At 39.8% G+C, this 20886-nt stretch overlaps 2 protein-coding genes across 2 annotated transcripts in view; both read left to right on the top strand.

Annotated features, from left to right (window-relative positions):
• The window catches only part of rras2 (RAS related 2), a 29538-nt gene extending 20851 nt beyond the window's left edge, over window positions 1–8687 (top strand). The window contains exons 2-6 of the mRNA XM_005724314.1: window positions 1407–1494; window positions 1686–1788; window positions 3303–3411; window positions 5009–5127; window positions 6620–8687. Coding sequence (XP_005724371.1) covers window positions 1407–1494; window positions 1686–1788; window positions 3303–3411; window positions 5009–5127; window positions 6620–6707 — 507 coding nt within the window. The 3' untranslated portion in view covers window positions 6708–8687. The remainder of the gene's footprint in view (window positions 1–1406; window positions 1495–1685; window positions 1789–3302; window positions 3412–5008; window positions 5128–6619) is intronic.
• Window positions 8688–10182: 1495 nt separating this feature from the next.
• Window positions 10183–20886, top strand: part of tub (TUB bipartite transcription factor) — a 57187-nt gene continuing 46483 nt past the window's right edge. Inside the window, exon 1 of the mRNA XM_005724315.1 lies at window positions 10183–10413. Within this exon, the coding sequence (XP_005724372.1) occupies window positions 10358–10413 (56 nt within the window). The 5' untranslated portion in view covers window positions 10183–10357. The remainder of the gene's footprint in view (window positions 10414–20886) is intronic.

The following is a 20886-nucleotide window of genomic DNA, read 5'->3' on the forward strand; positions in this document are numbered from 1 at the left end:
ATAAAGTACCCTATAACTGAAACAGAGCTTGACTAAGGACTAAGAAAGGCTCTATAGAAGGCACGAAATCTGATTATATGCAGTATCAACCAGAGACTTAAAGGCATAAACATTTTGATCCCATGAATATATTTGAGCATCCCAAGATACAATATTCATGGATCATCCGCGATGGAGCTGCAGAAATGATCCAACAGGCTAAAAAGAGTTTTGATAGCATATATGAGCTTCTCGTAGCTTTAAGTGGTGATGTGCTTTTGCAGTTTCAGTGCCACCATCACTTAATATTTATTGACTAAAATGTTTCAGTCCCTCTCAAATGAAAATTACGTTGCGTTAACCGCCTCCGTATTACTCAGAGATGTGCTACTGACAGCACATAGAGCAAGAGCTCTCTGTCTCCTCAGCTGCCAGCTAACCCCAAAATAAGTGGGATTGTGTGTGAGTCATAAAATAACATACAGTTTCAGGCACAAACAACGCCACTGCAACTGTAAAAGTTTAATTTGGCCTATTGTTAGAATGACAGGGAAACTTGTCTGGATTTTTATGTCCTCGTGATCGCGCTGCGTTTTAGGGTGTTGGTTTGACATTCCCCGAGCACTCCCCTCAGCTGTCACCGCTTAACTAGTCCCAGAGGAGAGCGAGAACAACAAAACATGGGAAAAATGTAAAAAATGCACGACCCCCCCGCCTCACCCCACCTCCAACACCGCCCTGGCCCCACCCTTCCAGCTGAGGTTACTAAGAGACCAGATTTTGGCCTCGGAGTGAAAGAATCAAAGCCTACAGCGGTAACGGAGGAAACATCTTGTAAATGAGATATTAGCGTGAAAAGCAGGCTGCTGTCAGAGCCTAAGCGGCTTTTTTTTTTTTCGTGCAGGTGTCCGCACAGAGTGTGCTTACCTCCTGCGTGCAGCATGCTAGTAAAGGTAGAGGTCAGTGGAACTGTAGTGTGTTTAAACCTAAAACAAAAGGACAAACAGAAGGGGCAGTTTTGAAGCCGCCTGATCAATGCACACAGTCGTTTTTCAGCAGCGTTTAAGCACACAGTGGAGGGAACAAAAGGGTAAAAAGTTAGACTCAGACTTTATATTTTTAAACGTGCTGTGGACATGCTTTATGAATGGTGTTGAAATATAAACACATTTTTGTATAAAGACGTACACAAAAAAACATCTAATAACGTCACTTCATTTCATTTTATGTTTGTTTTTAATGTGAAATCTACAAAGATGGAGAAACAAAGTAAATGCACTGTAGGTTGGATGTAATGTTGATATGTCTAACCCGACGCAGTTCCAGGCCTCGGATGCATTCACAAATTCATTATTTCATTTGTTACAAGAAGTAGGCAGAAAGAAAATATTATCCACCTTTATTGTCGTTTTCTTTGCCTCCTACAGTCGTACTTTGTCACTGACTATGACCCGACAATTGAAGACTCTTATACCAAGCAGTGTGTGATCGACGAAAGGCCGGCCAGGCTCGACAGTAAGTGCACTTTGCTGAATAAACACGACCAGTGCAAATACGCAAGTACAAAGACGCACACGTAGCTCCTTTGTCCTGAAGTCTATTGCACTTGAGGAACTGATTTCAGAAGTTTATTTTGCTGTGAGCTACCCTGTGTGTGTGTGTGTGTACTTTTTTTTTTTGTCAACGCACATGTTCATGCTCTCTAGTCCTCGACACGGCTGGACAGGAAGAGTTTGGAGCCATGAGAGAACAATACATGAGGACAGGGGAGGGCTTCCTGCTCGTCTTCTCAGTCACTGACAGAGGAAGGTAAGTGACAGTTTTCATCATGTGCAAACACACACACGCACACACGCCTTGCACATTTCTGTTTACAGTAACATACGCTTGTGCGCTGCTCCTCCTCTATCTCCGACTCTAAAGTAAAACCATAAATCTTGCACCGATACTCTCACTTGTTGCTCTTACTTCCGGACCTTGTTGTTGCTCTTGTTGTCATATTCTTTTGTTCTTCGCACTTACCCCCTTATCCTGTTCTCTTGACTTCACCTTAGCTTTCTATTTAAAGCCTGCTGAAACAATAGCGCATGGGCTCGGAGAGCATTATACAAGTTGACGCTTAAGGGAGTTGACAAGAATCCCGTAGCAATCCCTGCTGAATTCCATCATGTATACAGTAGAAACATGCACGTATGTATGTACTAACAACACTCTCAGGCACAAAGAGTCCTTTAACTTGTTAAACCCCGGTGCATAGCACCCTGAGTCAAAGTAACACTGTCACGGACCTTTAATTTAAACTTTAGTCCACACCTTCTAATTGGTTCTGATTTTAAACAACATTTAAAGGATGCCAGATTTATTTGGTCACCTTGGTAAAAACAAGTGTCGTAAATCACTTTTAAGCCAGCGCCAAGCAAATTCATCTTTTGAAAAAGAAGACAGGCTACTGTAATAGTGAAACTAAAAAGAATAAAGGGTGTTCCTCCTGTTTATGTAGATAATCTCAGAAACGGCAGGCTCCACCAGTTTCAGTAAAAGCCAACTGACGCCATATAGCAGCATCTAGGCTTCCTCTCTTCACTAATACTGTTGAATAGAAGCAAAAAAGTAATAAAAATATGCAGATACATCAGTATGTCTCTGTACGTCTCTATGTCTCTCAGTATGTGTTGCAGCTTACGCCACATAAAATAGTGTTTTATGTGAAACTTTATAGAGTTTCTACTCATCTTCTTCATGCCTGCGTCCCTGCCCAGCAGTGCAGTGAGCTGCATTCCCCTTGCCCCCACAGCCTCCTCCCAATGTTTATGTTGTAAACAGCCTTTCCTTCCTCCATTTATATTAGTGAAGTCCTTCCAGATTTACTATGTGCTCACCAAGCTGTCTGTGGGCCCGATGCTGGAACGCCGCCCTGGGTGCACTGTTCCATTCTGGCCCCCCACCTCCTCCTTTTTTTTAACTTATTTTTTTTAACATTTTTATTTTCTGTTGGGTTGAAAGTAGCCCTCACATGCTATCTTTATTGTAGTGGCTCAGCAGTCAAGTCAGCATGCAGAAGAGAGCCTTAAATAAATGCATTCGACATTTTTTATATTCTGACATGTTTTAGCCTTTCTGTCTCATGCACACTGCCGATGACCCTTATCTCTGGGTGATCGTTCTGTTCGCGTGGGTGTGGGCATTTGTAGCTACATTCCTTTTGCTTTGAAGTCTGTCTCATGTACATTTTTAGATGAATGCATTCATCGATATGTGAGAAGATATTGCACAACCTGTTTGTTTAGGGAACACGACCTAACACCACATACTATGATTTACAGCTTTGAAGAAATCTACAAATTCCAAAGACAGATTCTCAGAGTGAAAGACAGAGACGAATTCCCTATGATCCTTGTAGGAAACAAAGCAGATCTGGAACTACAGAGACAAGTAAGTCCAACAGATTGCACTGACAGGCTCACATGTACCCGGTTTGATCAGCTGAAGAGATAATACGAACCAGTCGGGAGGATTTTGCATTTGCATACTTGAAAGTGGTAGCGCAGCAGCTGCAGCGTAGCTGCTGAGATACAACAGGATGTGAGTGAAAGAATAAAAGAAGCTGCAGAAAGGCTGGTGTCGAGGGGAGGATGGATGGAAACAGGCGTGTGATGAAATGATGAATTTTCAGCCGCTGGTGTGCAGTCAGGCCTCGCTCCCTTCGGTAAATCCACACCGCCCCCTAATGGTGAAAAAGAATCTTGAATCTTGATATAAATAGGTTGAATCCACTGACATAGTTTTGTAATATAACAAGCCTGCGGTAGCATAAATGTATGTTAATTTTCTGCTTCTATTTATATTTTCCAATTTCCTTATAATGCCCAGTATTAGGTATAATGATGAGAAACTGCTCCACGTGCCAAAATTTCAAAGACGGTAGCTCAATACTTCAAGCTTCAATTGAAATCCTTAAACCAGAAGTATGTGGTACTGTATAGTTGTTGTTGTTTTTTTACACTGATCTGCCCACGTGTGAATAACATCTACCAGACCTGACAGAGATGGTTCCAACTCGTCTTATGCTTTGCTGCTATATAGTTCATCCAGAAATGTATTTCTTTTTTACTATCCAGTCCCACATTATATGCGCAGCTGTGGCGCAAAGAGGGAGATGGCAGATTTCAGCAGTGTCCCAGATGCATTCTACATAGTAATTACATTTATTCATTTTTGTGTGGACGGGTAGTAATGAGTAGGAACCATCTCCACAGGAATTGGGGAAAAAAATGTGAAATTATACTGTTTGTACGGCTTTGGAGAATCACTGATCGGAGGACTTTTTCTGAACCATCGGACACATTTCAGAGATGGCAACAAGAAAAAAAAGGGAATGCTGCATATGTGTTTCTGAAGTGAAAGGTAACCAGATCCATTTAGTGTTATGGAGGATCACTTTCATTTCAGTAGTTTGAACCTGTGGTGCTTGCATTGTACGCTGAGTCATGCTGTCTTTGATTCTTCTGTATTTATTTCCCCGTCAGGCTGATTATTAACATTTAACAGCGCGATTGAATTAATATTTAGACTGACTGTTCTTAGACGAGTAGAAACTGGCTTCAGTGAAATGAGTCACAAGGTTGTGACACTTCTGAAATTTTTAACTGTGGATCCATAGACAATATTAAACATCAAGCCAGCAATCCAACAGGAATTTGATCGCTGACCTGTGACTCCTTTTTGACTCCAAAGGGAGTCACGGTTAAAGCAGGTATTGTCCTCTGTGAATGCAACTTTGATTAATACAGATAGAGCAGCAAAAGGAACTGGTCGATGTTGCACACTATACTCATAGAATAAAGGCAAGTATGTGACAGACATATTTGATATTTTACAATATTATGACATTTGTAGCTTTTCAGTAAGTAATTACATTGTTTTTATAAACACGGTGATTGCGTTGATGGATTGTAGAGCATTATCCTTCCCGGACTTCAGTTTACATTGAAGGTTCACGTCATCATTACCATCTTTCTTTTTGCCTCAGGTAACCCAGGAAGAGGGCCAGCAGCTGGCCAGACAATTAAAGGTCACATACATGGAGGCTTCAGCTAAAATACGAATGAACGTAGACCAGGCTTTCCACGAGCTGGTTAGAGTAATCAGGTAGGTGCTTTGTAAAAGTGTGTTGTTTTACATATCGTCCACATGTCAGTCTTTTGTGTTGTATCTGTAAACAGTGTGGAAGCTTTAGTGTTGAGGCATGTTGCACATATTGCTTAAAAATAATATGTCTAATCCTCAGAGTGCCCTGTTAAACACACTGCAGGATCTCAGGGTGAATGTTTACAGGAGCAACATTTTTTTTTCTTAAGCTCTTTTGTTTCCTGCCTAGCAAATTACTATAAAAACAGGGACAAGCTATGTCAACAGTTGCTGTAACAGATGAGTTACATTTCTTTGTTTCTGTCTATATTCTTTGAATTTTAAAATATAAATTCCCCACCACTCAAGTATAAAGTCCTAGAAAATATTCCAGAAGGCTTTAGCATAAAACAACTGTATCTGCATTCTGCAGGGAGCAGTAGGACAGTATTTCCTTCATTTATTGACAAGGAGTGCTAAAACTAAGCACACCATCTCTGGCTGTGTAAAAGAAAAAAATCATATTAGATAAAACTCAAAGGAATTTAAACTTTGGCTCACCAATAATTGTGGTAAAGATGAAGAAATTAATTATTAATTAGGTCACATTTCAATGTATGTGGTCATGGAAGTGTCACAGTCAAGGTTAATTTAAATTTAATGTAAACAGTTTCCATATGTACTCAGTAACAGAGGCCAAGAGACCAGTCCACATATGTATTCCACAACCAGTTAGAAAGTGGTTGCTAGAGGTTGTTGGCTGTCGCTAGGTGAAATCAGTTACAAACTAACTAACTGCCCGGTTCCTTGACTAGAAACAGTGGGTGACTCTGGTAATCTGTTAGCACCCTTGAGGAGGTTTTCAATTTAACCAAGTGACAGCAAGCAACTTCCAGCAACCCGTGACATGAACGTAAATGCTCCAGTAGTTCAGAACACAGCACCTTCTTCCTGTATTTACTTTTAATGTTCCCACCCCAAACACATCTGGACAATAAGCGGACTGAACATTCTCACGTGGTTTGTAGTGATGTGCTTGGGTTTGCTTGTTTTTTTTCTCTGTGTAAAAAGAAAGTGAATCATGTGAAAAAGCTACAAGTTTACAAACTCATCAACAGATTCGGACCAGAAAAAATGAACGATATGTGTGAAAATATCGTTCATATATCGAGGCTGCGTTATGGCAGCCTCGCTTCTGTCAGTCTGCCCCAGGGCAGCTGTGGCTACAACCGTAGCTTGCCTCCACCAGTGTGTGAATGCGAGAGTGAATTAATAGTGGCATTGTAAAGCGCTTTGGGTGCCTTGAAAAGCGCTATATAAATCCAATCCATTATTATTATTAAAATGCCCTGAGTTAAAAGGAAGGAGATTTAAAGGGATATAAGGTGCTTTTGGTGGATAACATGTTATAGATGATAGTTTAAAGACCGATTAAGTATCTCTGGCCATAATTACAGGGGGAAAAGTACACACTGGGTCCTTATAGCTATGCTCTATCTCTTCCAACTCCCAGGAAATTCCAAGAACAGGAATGTCCACCCTCGCCAGAACCTACAAGGAAAGAAAAAGACAAGAGCGGCTGCCACTGTGTGATTGTCTGAGTTGGCCTTATCACTGTAACTCATGCAGCTACTCTACCACCCCACCCACTCTGCCTGACATCACATCCTAAGTGGATGACTGACCGCTGCCTTCTCCACGTGCATGACTTCAGACAGCCTTTTCTGAAATACTTTGACCAGGAACTGCTGTCCCCAGGACATCGCTATGGACAACTGACAATGCCAAAATTTAACACCACTCTACCTTCAGCAGTAATCTTAATTCACACGAGAGTCCCAACACTAAACATTGCCTTCTAAATCAGCCTGACAAATTAATGTTTCGTACTCTGAAGGACTTCTCTTGCCTTGTAGTGACATTTGTACTTGCTACCGAGATTGAATGAAAACTATGTATCCAGAATGTTAATGACTTTCTTTAGTTTTCAGTGTCTGACCAGAGCAGAGAGATTATCTTATGAAGCTTTGTGTATGTTGTGCCATATCCACCTTTACTCCCATGTGCTAATCTGCTACTGTACATATGTGACATTTGTTGTGATTTTGTATTTCTAATGACCTATTAAATCACCACAGTACAGTGTGTGAGATTGAGTTTGGTTTTACATATATGAACTGAATATATAAGTATGTATATAAATATAATGATAGCCCTTAAAGCTATTATGAGATTAGAGGTTTCTGGCATTTTGCAGTGAATTCTTGATCTTTTTTGTGGTTTCTGCTTTCATTTTAGTCAAAAATGAAGTGTCTACTGTATTTTTTTTAAAGTCTTACAGATCGAAGGATTGTTAAAAATCCTACACTTGTCAAAAAGTAGCAAATCTGTCTGAATTTCTTTCCTCGAAGGTGGCGGTTAGGTCAGCATTGGACATACTACATATTTTTTTCACATTTCTAAGAAGCAGTAGAAATAAAATAACTGGTAGCGCTTTGTGTAGCCTTGAAAACTAACCCGATTTCAGCTCAAAACACTGAAAACTGTACGTTCTATACTCAGCCTTTGACGAGCAATGCTAGCAAATCCCTTTGTTGCAAATCAAGCTTTCAGAGCTCCATTCAATCTAGATCATTCCAGTGCAAAGCATCTTTTCTGTCAAACATTTAGTCCATGATGTAGATCAAATAACTGTTTCACCATTCCAATAACACAGTGGCAATGTGTTTGTTCCCTTTGTCTTTGAATTATTCTGTAACACGGCTTCCTCCCCCCCCCATCCCGATGGTCTGCCAGTTGGAAAATTAGGACAAATGGAAGCTTTGAGATGCACATCATAAGACAACCCATCTCCAGTGGGACATGAACTCAACGGACCTGCCACCTGTGGAGCAGCCATCGCCACATACCCAGTATAATGTTCTGCCTTCCCCTCCCACTTGTGTACTTCTGTTCAGGCATTCAAACAGAGTACTGCAGTTTGTTTTTCACTCATCATCTTGTAATATAAACCACAAAAATTAGACGATTGAAGTAACGGACTTGATTAAATGTTTCTACTCTACTTTTATACATTATTTTCTTATCAGACTAGTTGACAAGTATTTTTATATGTTTATAAGTGAATACATGTTCACAGCACAGCTGTGTATATATGTAAAGAAGAATATTTAATTATCTCAATTATTTTAAACTGAAGATGACTGTTGGCCCAAAATTGCAAAATTGGATTTGTCACAAACATGTGACCAGGAAGGGTTTTTTTTTTGCTTTTTTTTCTTTAGTTGCTTTTTAAAAAAAAAATCTTATGTGGCTTAGTTATGGAGAGTATATTTATTATGAGGTGTTCATTACCAGCACAGAGTGTAATAATGCCGGTTCAAGTGGAGGAGAGTTTGAGAAACTTTACAGAGGAGCTTTAAATTATACAAATGATTATTATAATTGCTGAAATCTCCCATCTTATTGCAAAACCTAGTGTGAACCCCAATCATACTGTTTGTTTTTTCTCTTCAACATCAGTGTCCTTTGCCCTGTGTCTAGCTTTTGGTGCTAAAATAAAGTCTGTCATTGAGCCTGAAGGGGTAGAGAATCTTTTTTTAGCTTTAAAAAATGAGATTGAACTGAAAATTCACTATTTACTGCAGATCTGCATTACTGTCCTTTAATCTGCAGGAGACTTCATTTTGGCATGCTTTAACTGAGACATATAAATTTCCAGACACCTTACATAATAATACACATGCTTATTCTATAAGTGTTGAAATAAACGTGTAGTCTAGACCTAAAACAGACTAAAAGAGGCCAGATTCAGACAGATCAGTCGCCTTTTCATACTTTCTTCTCATTTTGAGTCTTTGAGACCAAAACATGTTACTGACAATGATTTAATAAGCTCCCCGAACCCAGTTAAATTCACACAACTGTGCAAAAGCAAACCTCCATAAACAGCTACATGCATGTATTTGAACCACAGGGTAACTGTTTGACTAAAGGGAAATGCTATTAAGTACATGCACCAGAACATGGTCAAGGCAATGGTTCTCATTTTTCTCTCATACCTTACATCAGATGATACAAAACACCACCCAACCCACAGTTTTTTTTTTCGCCGATAGAAAAAAAATGACCCAAGTAAATTATTGAAATAAAGGTCAGTAAGATAGGATCAGTAAAGTCTTACATATAGTAGCTCTGTACCTCCAAGGGAGGTCTGCCTACACTGTTTGAGAACCACTGGGTTTATATAGAGAGCACATAATACAGAGACATAAAGCTCGATGACAAATTGATGGAAGGACTTAGCTCTTAATAAGTTTTAACAAAAATAACGGGCTATCATAAACATCTTAACAGCTCCTTGGCATAATTCCTTGTCTACTGAAAAAATTTACATCATTCGTTTACTATAATTTAATGATATTTTGATTTTATAATCACACACACTATGCCACTATTTGTGCAATAGGTTCTAGAGAGTAACAGCAATGTCAAAATTCGAGCATATGTGATATTTGCGCCTGCAGAATAGCAGAAACTGGAAAATGAAAGTTGCTCATTAGTGCAATCTCAGGCGCCTTCCTCCTGAGATTAAATACGAGAAAATGAGAAATTTGAAGGAGTTTGTATTTTTATTTGTTGGCATAAATGGAAGGCTATTACAGGTGAAGCTCAAGAGGATTTCCTGCTTGTCTTTCACCCCAATTGGCACCTTTACTCCGTGGATTAGTTTGCCAAATGAGCATGTCCACGTGTGTGACCAGGTATTCATTTATTTAAAACAAAAAAGCATCAGTCAGCAGTGAGCTGATACATACAAGTATGTTTTACTGTGCAGCTGTCAGCAAATGAGTAAAAAAATGCTTATGCGTTCATGTCCTTGCATGCCAGCAATCAAAAGAAAGCGTAGTGCCATACATCGGTGCGGACTCGTTAATTAGGGTGAAGTGTATGTAGGGCGCAGTCAGTCTGTATAACTAATCAGCGCCGTAAACGACTGAAATTGGTAGATGCGCGTGCACTGGAGCTGACAGCGCTCGCGCTCGCTCCCCTCTCTGTAGTGGTATAGTCCATAGGATAGCGTCTGGCTGCGCGGAGCCATCCTGCTCATTCACTAAACGGCGATTCCATTAGTTCGTCTTTGCCGTGGCAACGAAGAGGAGGGCAGCGTTTGCGCTTTGATTTTTTTCCTTTCTTTTATTATTTATTTTTTTTATTTTTTGCCGTCTCACCATCCAGTTCAATCCCTGCCATGGAGGGAGTCAGCAGCAACAGGAGTATGTCTTACAGTAGATGGAGTTATGACAGGTAAGCGAGCTTTCCCATAATGCCAATTGTATGTTTAAACCAGTATGAGGTGTGATGCGTTTCGCATGTACTGTCACTCAAGGGCGATATTCTTAAGGTTTAGGCTGTACATCTTTGGGGGACCCCCCTCCCCTGCGGAATTAGGTTACTTGGCAGGTGAAACCGAGCAGGAAATGAGAAATGTGATAAGAGTACATCAGTAGCCTGAGCATCGTAGTGTGTTTGCTGTCTGCTACACCGGATGTTTGCTTCACTCTGTGTTGTCATGATGTATTCAGAAATGTCCTACCTTCCCAGGCAGCCCACCATCACCAAAACATTCCCCTGGGAACGGCTGAAGTGTTTATGCTTAAGGCTGTTTCTGTCCACCTATCTATCTAGCTATGCTGGAAACGTGACTGTGTTCGTTCATTACAGTGATCCCAGAGCTTCACTTAATTAGGCAGGAAGTTGGCAGACTGGGTCCCAGTAGGGGTGACTGTGATCAAAACCTCACATTTTGTTAAAAATTAAAACAGGCATGTGGAGTATGAACACAGAAAGCATAAAAGATACACCCACCCTGTACAGCCACTGTTCCTCTCAGCTTCACCGTAGCAGTTTTTAATAAGATGCTCAAATAAGAAGATGAAATGTGCTTGAAAGTGTGCGATTCATGACACATTTGCATGCCATAATAACAAAAACATTCATTTGGTGTGTGTGGGATGGCATTGCCATAATGTCAGTGGTAAGTGTGAATGAGTCAGTCCTTCTGAATGGCCTTGACCAATGAAAATGACTCCAACATAGCATGCTTTGAGTGTGTCACTCTGTTACATGTTTATCTATATACGCTAAAAAATGCTGGGTTATTTTCACAACTCAATTTCTGGGAAGTCGAAGGGTTGTAGGTTGGGTTAGTATGGCCAAATATCGGTTAAAAAGTCATGACTCAGGAGTTGGGTTGGCGATGTGCCGGGTTCTTTAATTAACTTTACAGCTTGACTAATTCTGTTGGGTCATAGACTCGGTAGCTTTGATCAAATATTGGGTTAAATTTTACCCAATTGGTTGGGTTGAAGACAAACATCAGAAGAAGGCACATCTTTCTTCACAAACCATCATTTTCAACTAGATCTTATCTTATCTTATCTTATCTTATCAACCTGATAATATATCACTGGACTTCTCCTCTTCCATGAAATAAAACATGGTAAGTAAAAGGTGAATTCTTACAGTTTAAAAGTGATAGGGTTATTTTTGATAATTACAGTTTATTGGTTTATAATAGAATTTATAATAGAATGATAACAATTAAGTCGAATAGGACGTCTATGTAATTACATTTGATATTAGCACAACACCTGTTAATGTCAGTTATTGTAGCGAGCCAGCACACTTACAAGCATATCTCTCTCCACAATATTCAAGCATGGCTCAGTCTAAATTTGCAGTGAGCAAAAGATAAACATAACGTTAAAGGAGTTTTTGTGACTAAAGATACGCTACCACCGTAAAGCTGAGACAAGATTTAAACTAAGCATAAAGCAGCCCGACCTTTGAAAAACATATCTGCAGAAACTTTAGTCTGTAAGCTGCCTTGCATAATCCTACAAAGTGCTGTTTCTATGGGATAATAAACAATTGGGGGCGGGGGCATCTTCTTAAGAGAGACTGGCCAGTCTGAAACTCCAAACGCAGATAAACTTTTAGAGGAGTTTGCATTAGCCTCTGAACCATTTTAAGGATTTGAATCACAATATAGACAAATGAAGTATTTCACCCAGTTCCTTTCCCTGGGTTTTCCTATATGCAGGAAATCGATGGAGAGACAGGGACAGTGAAACAAGTAGCAGTGTGAGACACCTTCTAATATGTTCCTCTGAAATCTATTTTGAAAGTCATTCTTGAAAGTCCAGGAACAATGGAGAAAATAAAAAAAAAAACAGCCCTTGAAGATTTTACAGATGAAACATTCTTTGCAAATACTCTTCTTCTTTCTGAGAATTTGTCTTTTCTATTTGCACTTTACAATGATGATTGTGAGATGGTAAATCCACTTGGATCAAAACTATCAGTCCATAAACTAGGGTTGTATCATATATCACTATATCAATAAGTGCATGCCAAAAGAGTTTCTTGCTAGTCTAAAAATCTCACTTCTTATTGGCAGTAAGCAAGACTGATGATGTAAAAACCCATGGAATAAATGCTGTATTGGAGGCAATTGTGAATGAAATTACATATCTGGAAATTAATGGCTTTAAGGTGGAAATCCCACAATTCGAAGGGAGTGTAAATGCTAGAACGGCACAGATCTGTGGGTACAGCGTCGGACTCAACAGCATACTTGGCTACACAGAAAGTTTTGCCGGCAACAGTGTGTGTAGATGGTGTCGGATACACAGAGATGTTCTGAAGGTACAGACAATTGAAGATCCTTCAGCAGTGTGTGATAAAGAAAACTACATCTCAGTCTCTCTTCTACGTCACCAATTTCAAACTGGTATTAAAAGAGATTGTTCTCTTAATAAGTTGCTGTTCTATCATGTCACTGACAATGTTGCTCCCAATATTATGCATGACATCCTTGAAGGAGTTGGGGATTGGGAAATTAAGCTAGTGCTAAATGCATTGATGGACCAAGAAGTCCTGACTAGGGATGGGTACCGGTGTCCGGTGCCATCATAAACGGTAGTAACCAGACCGAAAAGCAGCGCACATTTCGGTGCTTTATTTCGGTGCTTTTTTTTCCTGAGCTGTGATACACTTCTAGCCAATCATTTTACGTTTCCGAGGATAGTAGGCGGGGCCAGGTACGTACGTTCTTTTATGCAGAGCTACAGATTAAAAATGCCCAAGGCGAAGCGGTCAAAAGTCTGGCTGTACTTCACAGCAAAATATGCAAACTCAGCAGCAACAAGTGCTTTAAGCTGATACTGTGATACTGTCAAAGGAGGCAACACCTCAAATCCGATGAAACACCTGGCGACGCATAGCGTTTTTTTTAAAAGCCCAGAAATGCGCCATATTTGATGGCAGCAGCAGCCGTTCTTCTCTGCGTGAGTAGCTTAATGTTGTTCGTGTGTAATTTACGTTGAGTAGGCTAACCGCGTTATTACATTAATGCATGTAAGCTGAACTAGCAAACATCATCATAGCTACATGCGGCTGTCTTCTTGTTTGATGGCAGATACTCCCTTCACCCTGGCCAAAAAGGCTAAAATGACCAAAGAAAAAGAGGGAAACAGCTAAACATGAGAGGTTTTTGGACAAAGTTTGTGTTTTTTCCATTGTTTAAGCACTGCTTCCAGCCAAGAGTGATACCATATATGCCCCATAGCTGCAGAAAAGGCTAACATTGTTATCTTTTTACAAAAAACCAGCTGAATATGAGAGGTTTTTGGACCAATTTTGTGTTCTCCATTCTTTAAGCACCGGTTTGAGCACCGGCACCGTTTCAAAAGTACTGATTTGGCACCGGTATCAGATAAAACCTAAACGATACCCATCCCTAGTCCTGACCATTGAGCAACTTAACTATAGATTGACCAGTTTTGACTATGGGGGTTGTGATAGTCGCAACAAGCCATCTGCTATCAAACTCAATGGCTTAATATATGATTCTGCATATAGGCAAACAGCGATATAGACATGGTGCTTACTCAGACTGCTAACTCTCATTATTGGGGATTTCCAGAGGGAAACCAATACTGGGAGTTACTCATTTTATTGCTTAGCCGTATGGAGTTGATTTCTTTCTCCTTCATTAACGCAAGGAACAGTAATCTTTTTGAGACATCTTATTCAGGAACACCACTGTCTTTATTTGGAGCTCTTTCCTCTTAGACACTTGAAACCCAATCACCATTTCATGCTACCTTATTCTGGAGCCATCAGAAAATTGGAGCGCGTAGTTCATTTCTGCTAATTAGTCATGTGTACTGCAACTTTCCGAAGATTTTTAAAACCCAAGCTTACAGGCATCAAATAATGATGTGCTACACTCTTCTTTCCGGCCAGATGCTCGCTCATCGCCTTGAAGTTGAGCCAGGAAGCACCAGACTGCTTGGTGCTGTAGATGATTTTGAAAAACTGACAAGTGGATTTGAGGGAATTTCTGTTTTCACAGAAGGGTTTTTGCCATCTTGGATTGAGTGCAAGGGTACAAACTACAGATCAGGAATGACACTATTGTTGTCTCACTCTGAAGATGGGGATCCCCTGTTCGGAACCGTTAAGAGCATTGTGACAGTAAACTCCAAACTATTGTAAAAAATTAAAAGGCTTTGAAAGGCATTTCTTTGCCTTCAGTGTGTCCTATTTCCGAATTTGTGGCACTGGACACTGAATCCATTGATGACCATCACCCCCTCCATGCTGTGAAACGGCGAAAGGAGAATAGCAATGAGTTTTGCATTTCTTTAAGATGTAGAATCTTTTAAACATTGGAAATTATTTTGCGTAAATGGTTTTACAAAAACATTTTGTATTTGTCTTGATCTATGAACAAAAGCTACTTTTTTCAAATTCAATAATAAAATTCTAACTACATCATTTTGGAGAAAATCAGCAGTTTCCTCAGTGACATTTACATTACAGTGGTAAGTATAACCAGTGTTCATAAAGGTACATGAAATAATCTGAGAGGGAGTTTACCTGTTGCCATTTTTCCAAAGTGTTGAGTTGATTTTTTTATGTTCTTAAAAACCAAAGTCACCACTTTTTTAATGATTGAGATTTTTACATGTAAAAAGTTTTACTTGTATTTTACTTTTATTGTTTGATATATTTTGTATGAATTTTGCTGTTTATATTCTATGTGTCATATGGCAATAAAAGTACTTTTTATCTTGAATTATCTTAAATTCATTTTTTTATATGCTGAATTTAAAGTAGGTACAAATCTTTAGATTTTACCCAAATATGAATTGTATTATAACCTTTGTGATGGGTTATGATTTTTTGTAACCTCAGCTTTAAACATTGGTCAATTTAACCCAATTTTTGGATAGTTATCCTAACCCAGTATGCTGGATCAAACCAATAATCCAACCCTGTTGAGTTGAAGCAACCGAGGGGTGGCTCGGCCAAAATTTGACCCACTGGGCTACAAATTCAGTTATTTTTAACCCAGCAGTTTTTAGTGTGTATCAGCTACAAGCACAGTTATTACACATATCTTCAGTAATAGTCCCTGGCACGCGTCCTACAACTGAGTCCTGCCTGCTGAATGTTGGCACTACCTGTTCTGTATATTTCCTATAGTTGGACTGTTAATCCAGCCAAGGCAGATGATCCATCCCTCTATTCATCTATCCATCTGATTTTCTTACACTTATCCAATTCAGATGGAGCTTGAAGCCGATCCCAGCTGGAGGGTGAGAGGTGGGGTTCACCCCGGACTGGTCGTCAGTCTGTCAAGAAAGCACTGCTGTTGTTTTTAAAAGTTCGATTAAAAAAAAAAGTGATTTGACATAAAATCTCTATGCTGTTCGTTAATGAAGTAATTCCTCTTTAGTTCAACTCAGCCAGCAATCTAAAATACAAAATCAATGGTACCATTGCTGTATCATTGATCACAAGCGGCACAGACGAGGTCATACTGTGACAGCAGTAGGGCTCAGACAGTGAAATTAGTATTCTAAATCTGTGCTTGGATCTCCCAAGAATCTGTTGTCAGAGCCACTGGTCCCTCAGTCTGCTACAGTTTGTTCTGTAAAATTATATTTATAGTGTTTTAAAATCATTGGTTTATAAGATGTGCCAGAGTCTGTGCTTTAAAGGATGTGTTTTGGGTTTTTTTGTGTGTGTTTGCAGCAATTTCATCTCATGTGTTTCTGCCCTGAAGCCATTACTTCATTATACAAATGCATTGTTTTGGGCGTGCCCAAATGAGAAGCCTCTCTGCTAATGAACTGCTGCAATAGACTGACGTTCACCCTAGAGGAGATATAGCCAGTTAAGAGTGATTGCTTGTGTGATGTGGATATTTCTTGCCAGCGCAGGACATCAGCATCAGGGGTCAAATTTAGGTCACTAATATAATTGCTGAATCACCAAACCCCAAGTCTCATTTCTTTCTGGTTATTAGTCTAGAAAAATAGAAGAGACATGCACCTGTGTTATGAACAGACTCCCTAATAAAGAGGGATGGATTATTAATTCTCCGACTGATTTCTGATCAATTTGTTTGTGTAGAAAAGAAAAGTAAGTACACAAAGATTTTCAGTATCAACATAAATGTTTTATTAATACAGAGATGATATGGAAAGATAGTGAGGAGAAAAATAAAAATACTCCCTGTAACGGTAACAGGAAGAAACCTTCAGCCAACCAGGTTCAGGAAGCCCATCTCTCAAAATTGGTTAAAAAACAAAGAAAAGGGGAAAGAAAAAAGCAGCAATCTTTAATATAAAACACTCAGCAGGTTGGTGGGACCATTATCCAGAGATCAGGAAGATGCATCATGGGAGTCAGTGATGCCTGCGCGGAGTGCAAAGCACAAATTGCAGGAGAGAGAAAGGACAAACCTAATGACATGCAATGGTTGTATATAAAAGCCAAGAGAGGGAAGGACGGTCAGAGAGGAAAATAGTTTTGATTGCTGTATCAATGCGAGGTCCTACAGTAGCCTGAGCCTATAGCAGCATTACTGAGGTTGGGTTCTGGCTGACGTAACACAGCCTCTACTCCAAACTTTATCATAAAGGAACCCTTCAAATCTAATTTTAATAGTAGAAGAGGTGTCTAATGTGCCTCTCCAGTTATGTATGACAAGTAAGCCTGTACATTGAGAGCAAAGTGCTCTTTTGGAATACTGTGGTACTATGAGACGTAACGGGTTTGTTCCTCTGTGGATTTGTAGATGACCGAGAGGTCTCTACCCGGACAATCTGGAAACACACTGCACACAGCCAATCTCTGGTTTAATGGGGCTGCCAGGCGGCCTGCCAAGACTCTCCTTCACCATCAGGCTGATTTTGGCTGGCAACACGTGCACTGGAAGCTGAACATGGGGAGGAGGAGGATGTTCATCCACATTCTGCCTACAGCAGTTGGATTGTAAGGTGCAGAGAAGGTGCAGAGAGAGATGCCAGAGTGACCAACACAATCACATTGGCTGACTTGTGACAAATACTGGTTGAAGAATGGATGCCATGCCCTAGCAGTATATTACCAAGCTGGTGACCACCATGAGGAGGAGGTGCCAGGCTGTTCTGGTCATGTAATGGTTCTTCCACATGAAACTGAAGTCCCAGTTTGTTAAAGGAATAAACTGTTAAACTTTTGAAATGTCATGTTTCTTCAGGCTTCAGTCATTAAATCCAATAAATGATACTACACAAAAGTCAATAGCAGAATCAGCTGTTTGGCATTGGCAGAGAAGATTTGGCAAGTTTTTCATGGGCACAACCGACATACTCAGCTCTGCGGTTCAACCCACGAATGCATTTTCCTTACAAATGCAGCATTTAAAGGAAAATAAAAATAAAAAGCATTTCAATGATATTAGACCTACTGTCAAGAACTGTCGTTATAATAAAGAAATCCTACTTTTTGTACTAAGCATTTTGTTGTTGTTGTATTAACAAGCAGTTGAACAACTATTGCTGAACGAATTCTGCATCCATAGGAGGATTTTCAGATTTTCAAAATAAAGAATTTCAAAAGCTCAGCCTCAAAATTAATCAATTAGACCACTTTTTCCAGCATCTCTTTGAAACGAGATGGTCCTAATTTTGTCCAAATTGTGCAGATGAAAGAAAGCATTCCTAGAGCTTTCTTTCTCACAGTGTTTTTGGACACCACCATAACACTACCCAGGGCATTTTCTGTTTTCATTTTGCATCACTGATTGGTTGAACATATTTTGGAAAAAAAAGTAAGAAAGAAAGAAAAGGACGTACATATACACCTCTAATTGGGTTAAGCGCATGTTCTAGTCTATAGGTTTCATTATTGCAATTATTGCCTGTGGTTACAGGAAGAGAGAAAGAGAGAAAAAAAACACAACAAAACAAAAAAGATCAGATCTTGGAGCCATTTCTGTAGCTGTAGCTGTTGGTCTTAATAGTATGCCGGGGAAAATCTAGCTACATTTTAAACAAGACGTTTCTACTGAAAGCTGAAGGAGTAAGTGGTGATGAAGAGAAACTTGGGTGTTTACTCCCATTGACTTGAATTTGCTTTTTACAGCTCTCCTACATTTTGTAGGTGTATAGGCGTGTTGTGTGCACGTGCTTCTGCTGGTACTTCGTGGTGGAGCCTGTTCAATTTTGGACCTACATGCTGAGGACACATTTTGTTCTCACACCTACTCAGTGAACATTATCATAGAGATGAAGGGTCAAGATGGCCTGATAAGATGCAACTCAGAGCCTCCAGAGCTCAGTTTCCTTTCAGCTCCCTTGTGTATATAGAGCTGAATAGTTAGGTATAGCAAATTGGGGAAAATAGCTTATATTGTGTATGTAGATTTCTTCTTAGTTTCCCCATTTAACCATTTAAAGCCATGGAGGCTCTTCCCTCATCTTGTTTTGTTCTTTTTCTTCAATTTTGTCTGTAAAATTGGTTGTAACATTGAAATGCTCCTTAGATATTTTATTTCCTAGTAGTTTGAAAGACTTCTCAACACACTGCTGAAAGCTGGTAACGACGGCAGTCTAGCCGGTGATTATCTGTTGGACAGATGAGAGCAGACACAGCAGCCTATTTCATCTGCATGAACGTGTATGTGTCATTGATGAGGGCCACGTAGGAGTAAAGTTGACTCTTTCTTTTGCCTTTAATCTCTGATCACTCATCACAAATGCAGATCATGCAGCACTGCTCTATTTATATTGATGAGTATCCCACCAGCTGTTTTCTGAGAACACAACCAGACATGCAACTGCTGTCCTCAAGTTTCTCTGTTTTTTGTTGGCAGTTGTTGGCAAAACATGTTGCATATTACGCGAATGTGCCATCAATCTGTATTTTTCGGAAGTCTTTGTTGCATTGTTGAACAGTACTGTAAAGATTGTAATACTGTGATGGAATTTCTTGAAAGTTTTCGATTCCTGTGCCTGTATTCGATCTGGTGCGTTTATCAGAGGTGTACACAAACAAAACTAAAACAACTACGTCAGACTCATGTGAAATGCATTGTTTAAGCAGTGACACCCCCAATGTAACTGATTCACAGCTCATTCTGGGTTCGATCGCAGTTGATCAATTTGTGGCCAGGAGTGTGAAGTGCCCATATCAGTAAATGCTGACACTCGGTGTTTATGTGTGCTCTCTTTTTAAGCTACTAGTGTAGAAAGCATGCCATGAATTTCTAGTGTCTAAACAATAATGGATTTCACTTCGTCGCAATCAAAGTCTGTGATAAGTGCCAGATGACACTGGTTTGAAATATACCGAGAGCTTCTGAAGTGGGAATCTATTGTGTGCTTGGGTCATTGTGGGTGGCTTTAAAAATGAGTCACAAAAGAAGCATGCATTTTACATGGGAACCGCGAATAAGCCAACAAAAAGGATTGAGATTGATTCATCAGTGTCCATGTGAGAAGGCTGAATTTTTCCGCAATAATAATAACAATAACCAAAAGAAATATAACAAACTCGGGAAATGAGGGTGCATTGAGAAAAATGTGAAAGTGGTTGTCATGACACCTTAATCAGTGTTTGTTGAAATATTTTCCTGTGAACGAAAGTATTACACAGACAGAAAAAATGTATTGTTATTTAGCAAATACTAAAAATACTACAAATCAGTGATCCGTATGTTGCTGAATAATAGCAGGTTATTGTCATGGCTGCCATCATCCCAAATTTAGGATAAGGTCCTTAAGACGCTCCCTTGTTCACAAGAGATCGTTACAGCAGGTAGCTCCACATGTCTGATTTGGCAGATTTTTACACCTGATGCCCTTCCTGACACAACCCCAAAGGGATTTGTTGCTCCTCCTGGGATCAAACCAGGGAATTTATGCTTGTTAGGCAAAGGCAAAAAATATGACCAATACTGTGTTTACTGTTGCACACTTTCTGCAATATTTCACCAGCCAGGTGGAGCAGAGTAATTAAAGACATCAGACTCAAAACCAGACTAGCACTGTCAGGACCAGTGATGGGAATAACCGCGTTACAAGTAACAGCGTTACTAACGGCGTTACTTTTTTCAGTAACGAGTAATCTAACTAATTACCATTTCTATCGTTACAACGCCGTTACCGTTACTAACAAGAAAAGGCTGTGCGGTCGCGTTACTATTGTTCAACAAACAGACGGTTGAAGCTGTGTTCAGCTTACCGCATCTTATATCAGTTGCACGGAAGTAACTGTAAGTAATCAGTGCGCTACAGCTTTAGCAGCTCCGCACTCTCCCGCAGACGGCTACCACTTTCTTGCAGATGATCACTTTCTAGCACAATACCTGGAGCTAAGGGGGCAAAACAATGGCATGAGTGCTGTTGTTTGAGTGAGGAAGAATGTAGTAGTCGT

Source organism: Pundamilia nyererei, unplaced genomic scaffold (assembly GCF_000239375.1).
Source record: "Pundamilia nyererei isolate P.nyererei 1_Seehausen unplaced genomic scaffold, PunNye1.0 scaffold00011, whole genome shotgun sequence".
Lineage (NCBI taxonomy): Eukaryota > Metazoa > Chordata > Actinopteri > Cichliformes > Cichlidae > Pundamilia > Pundamilia nyererei.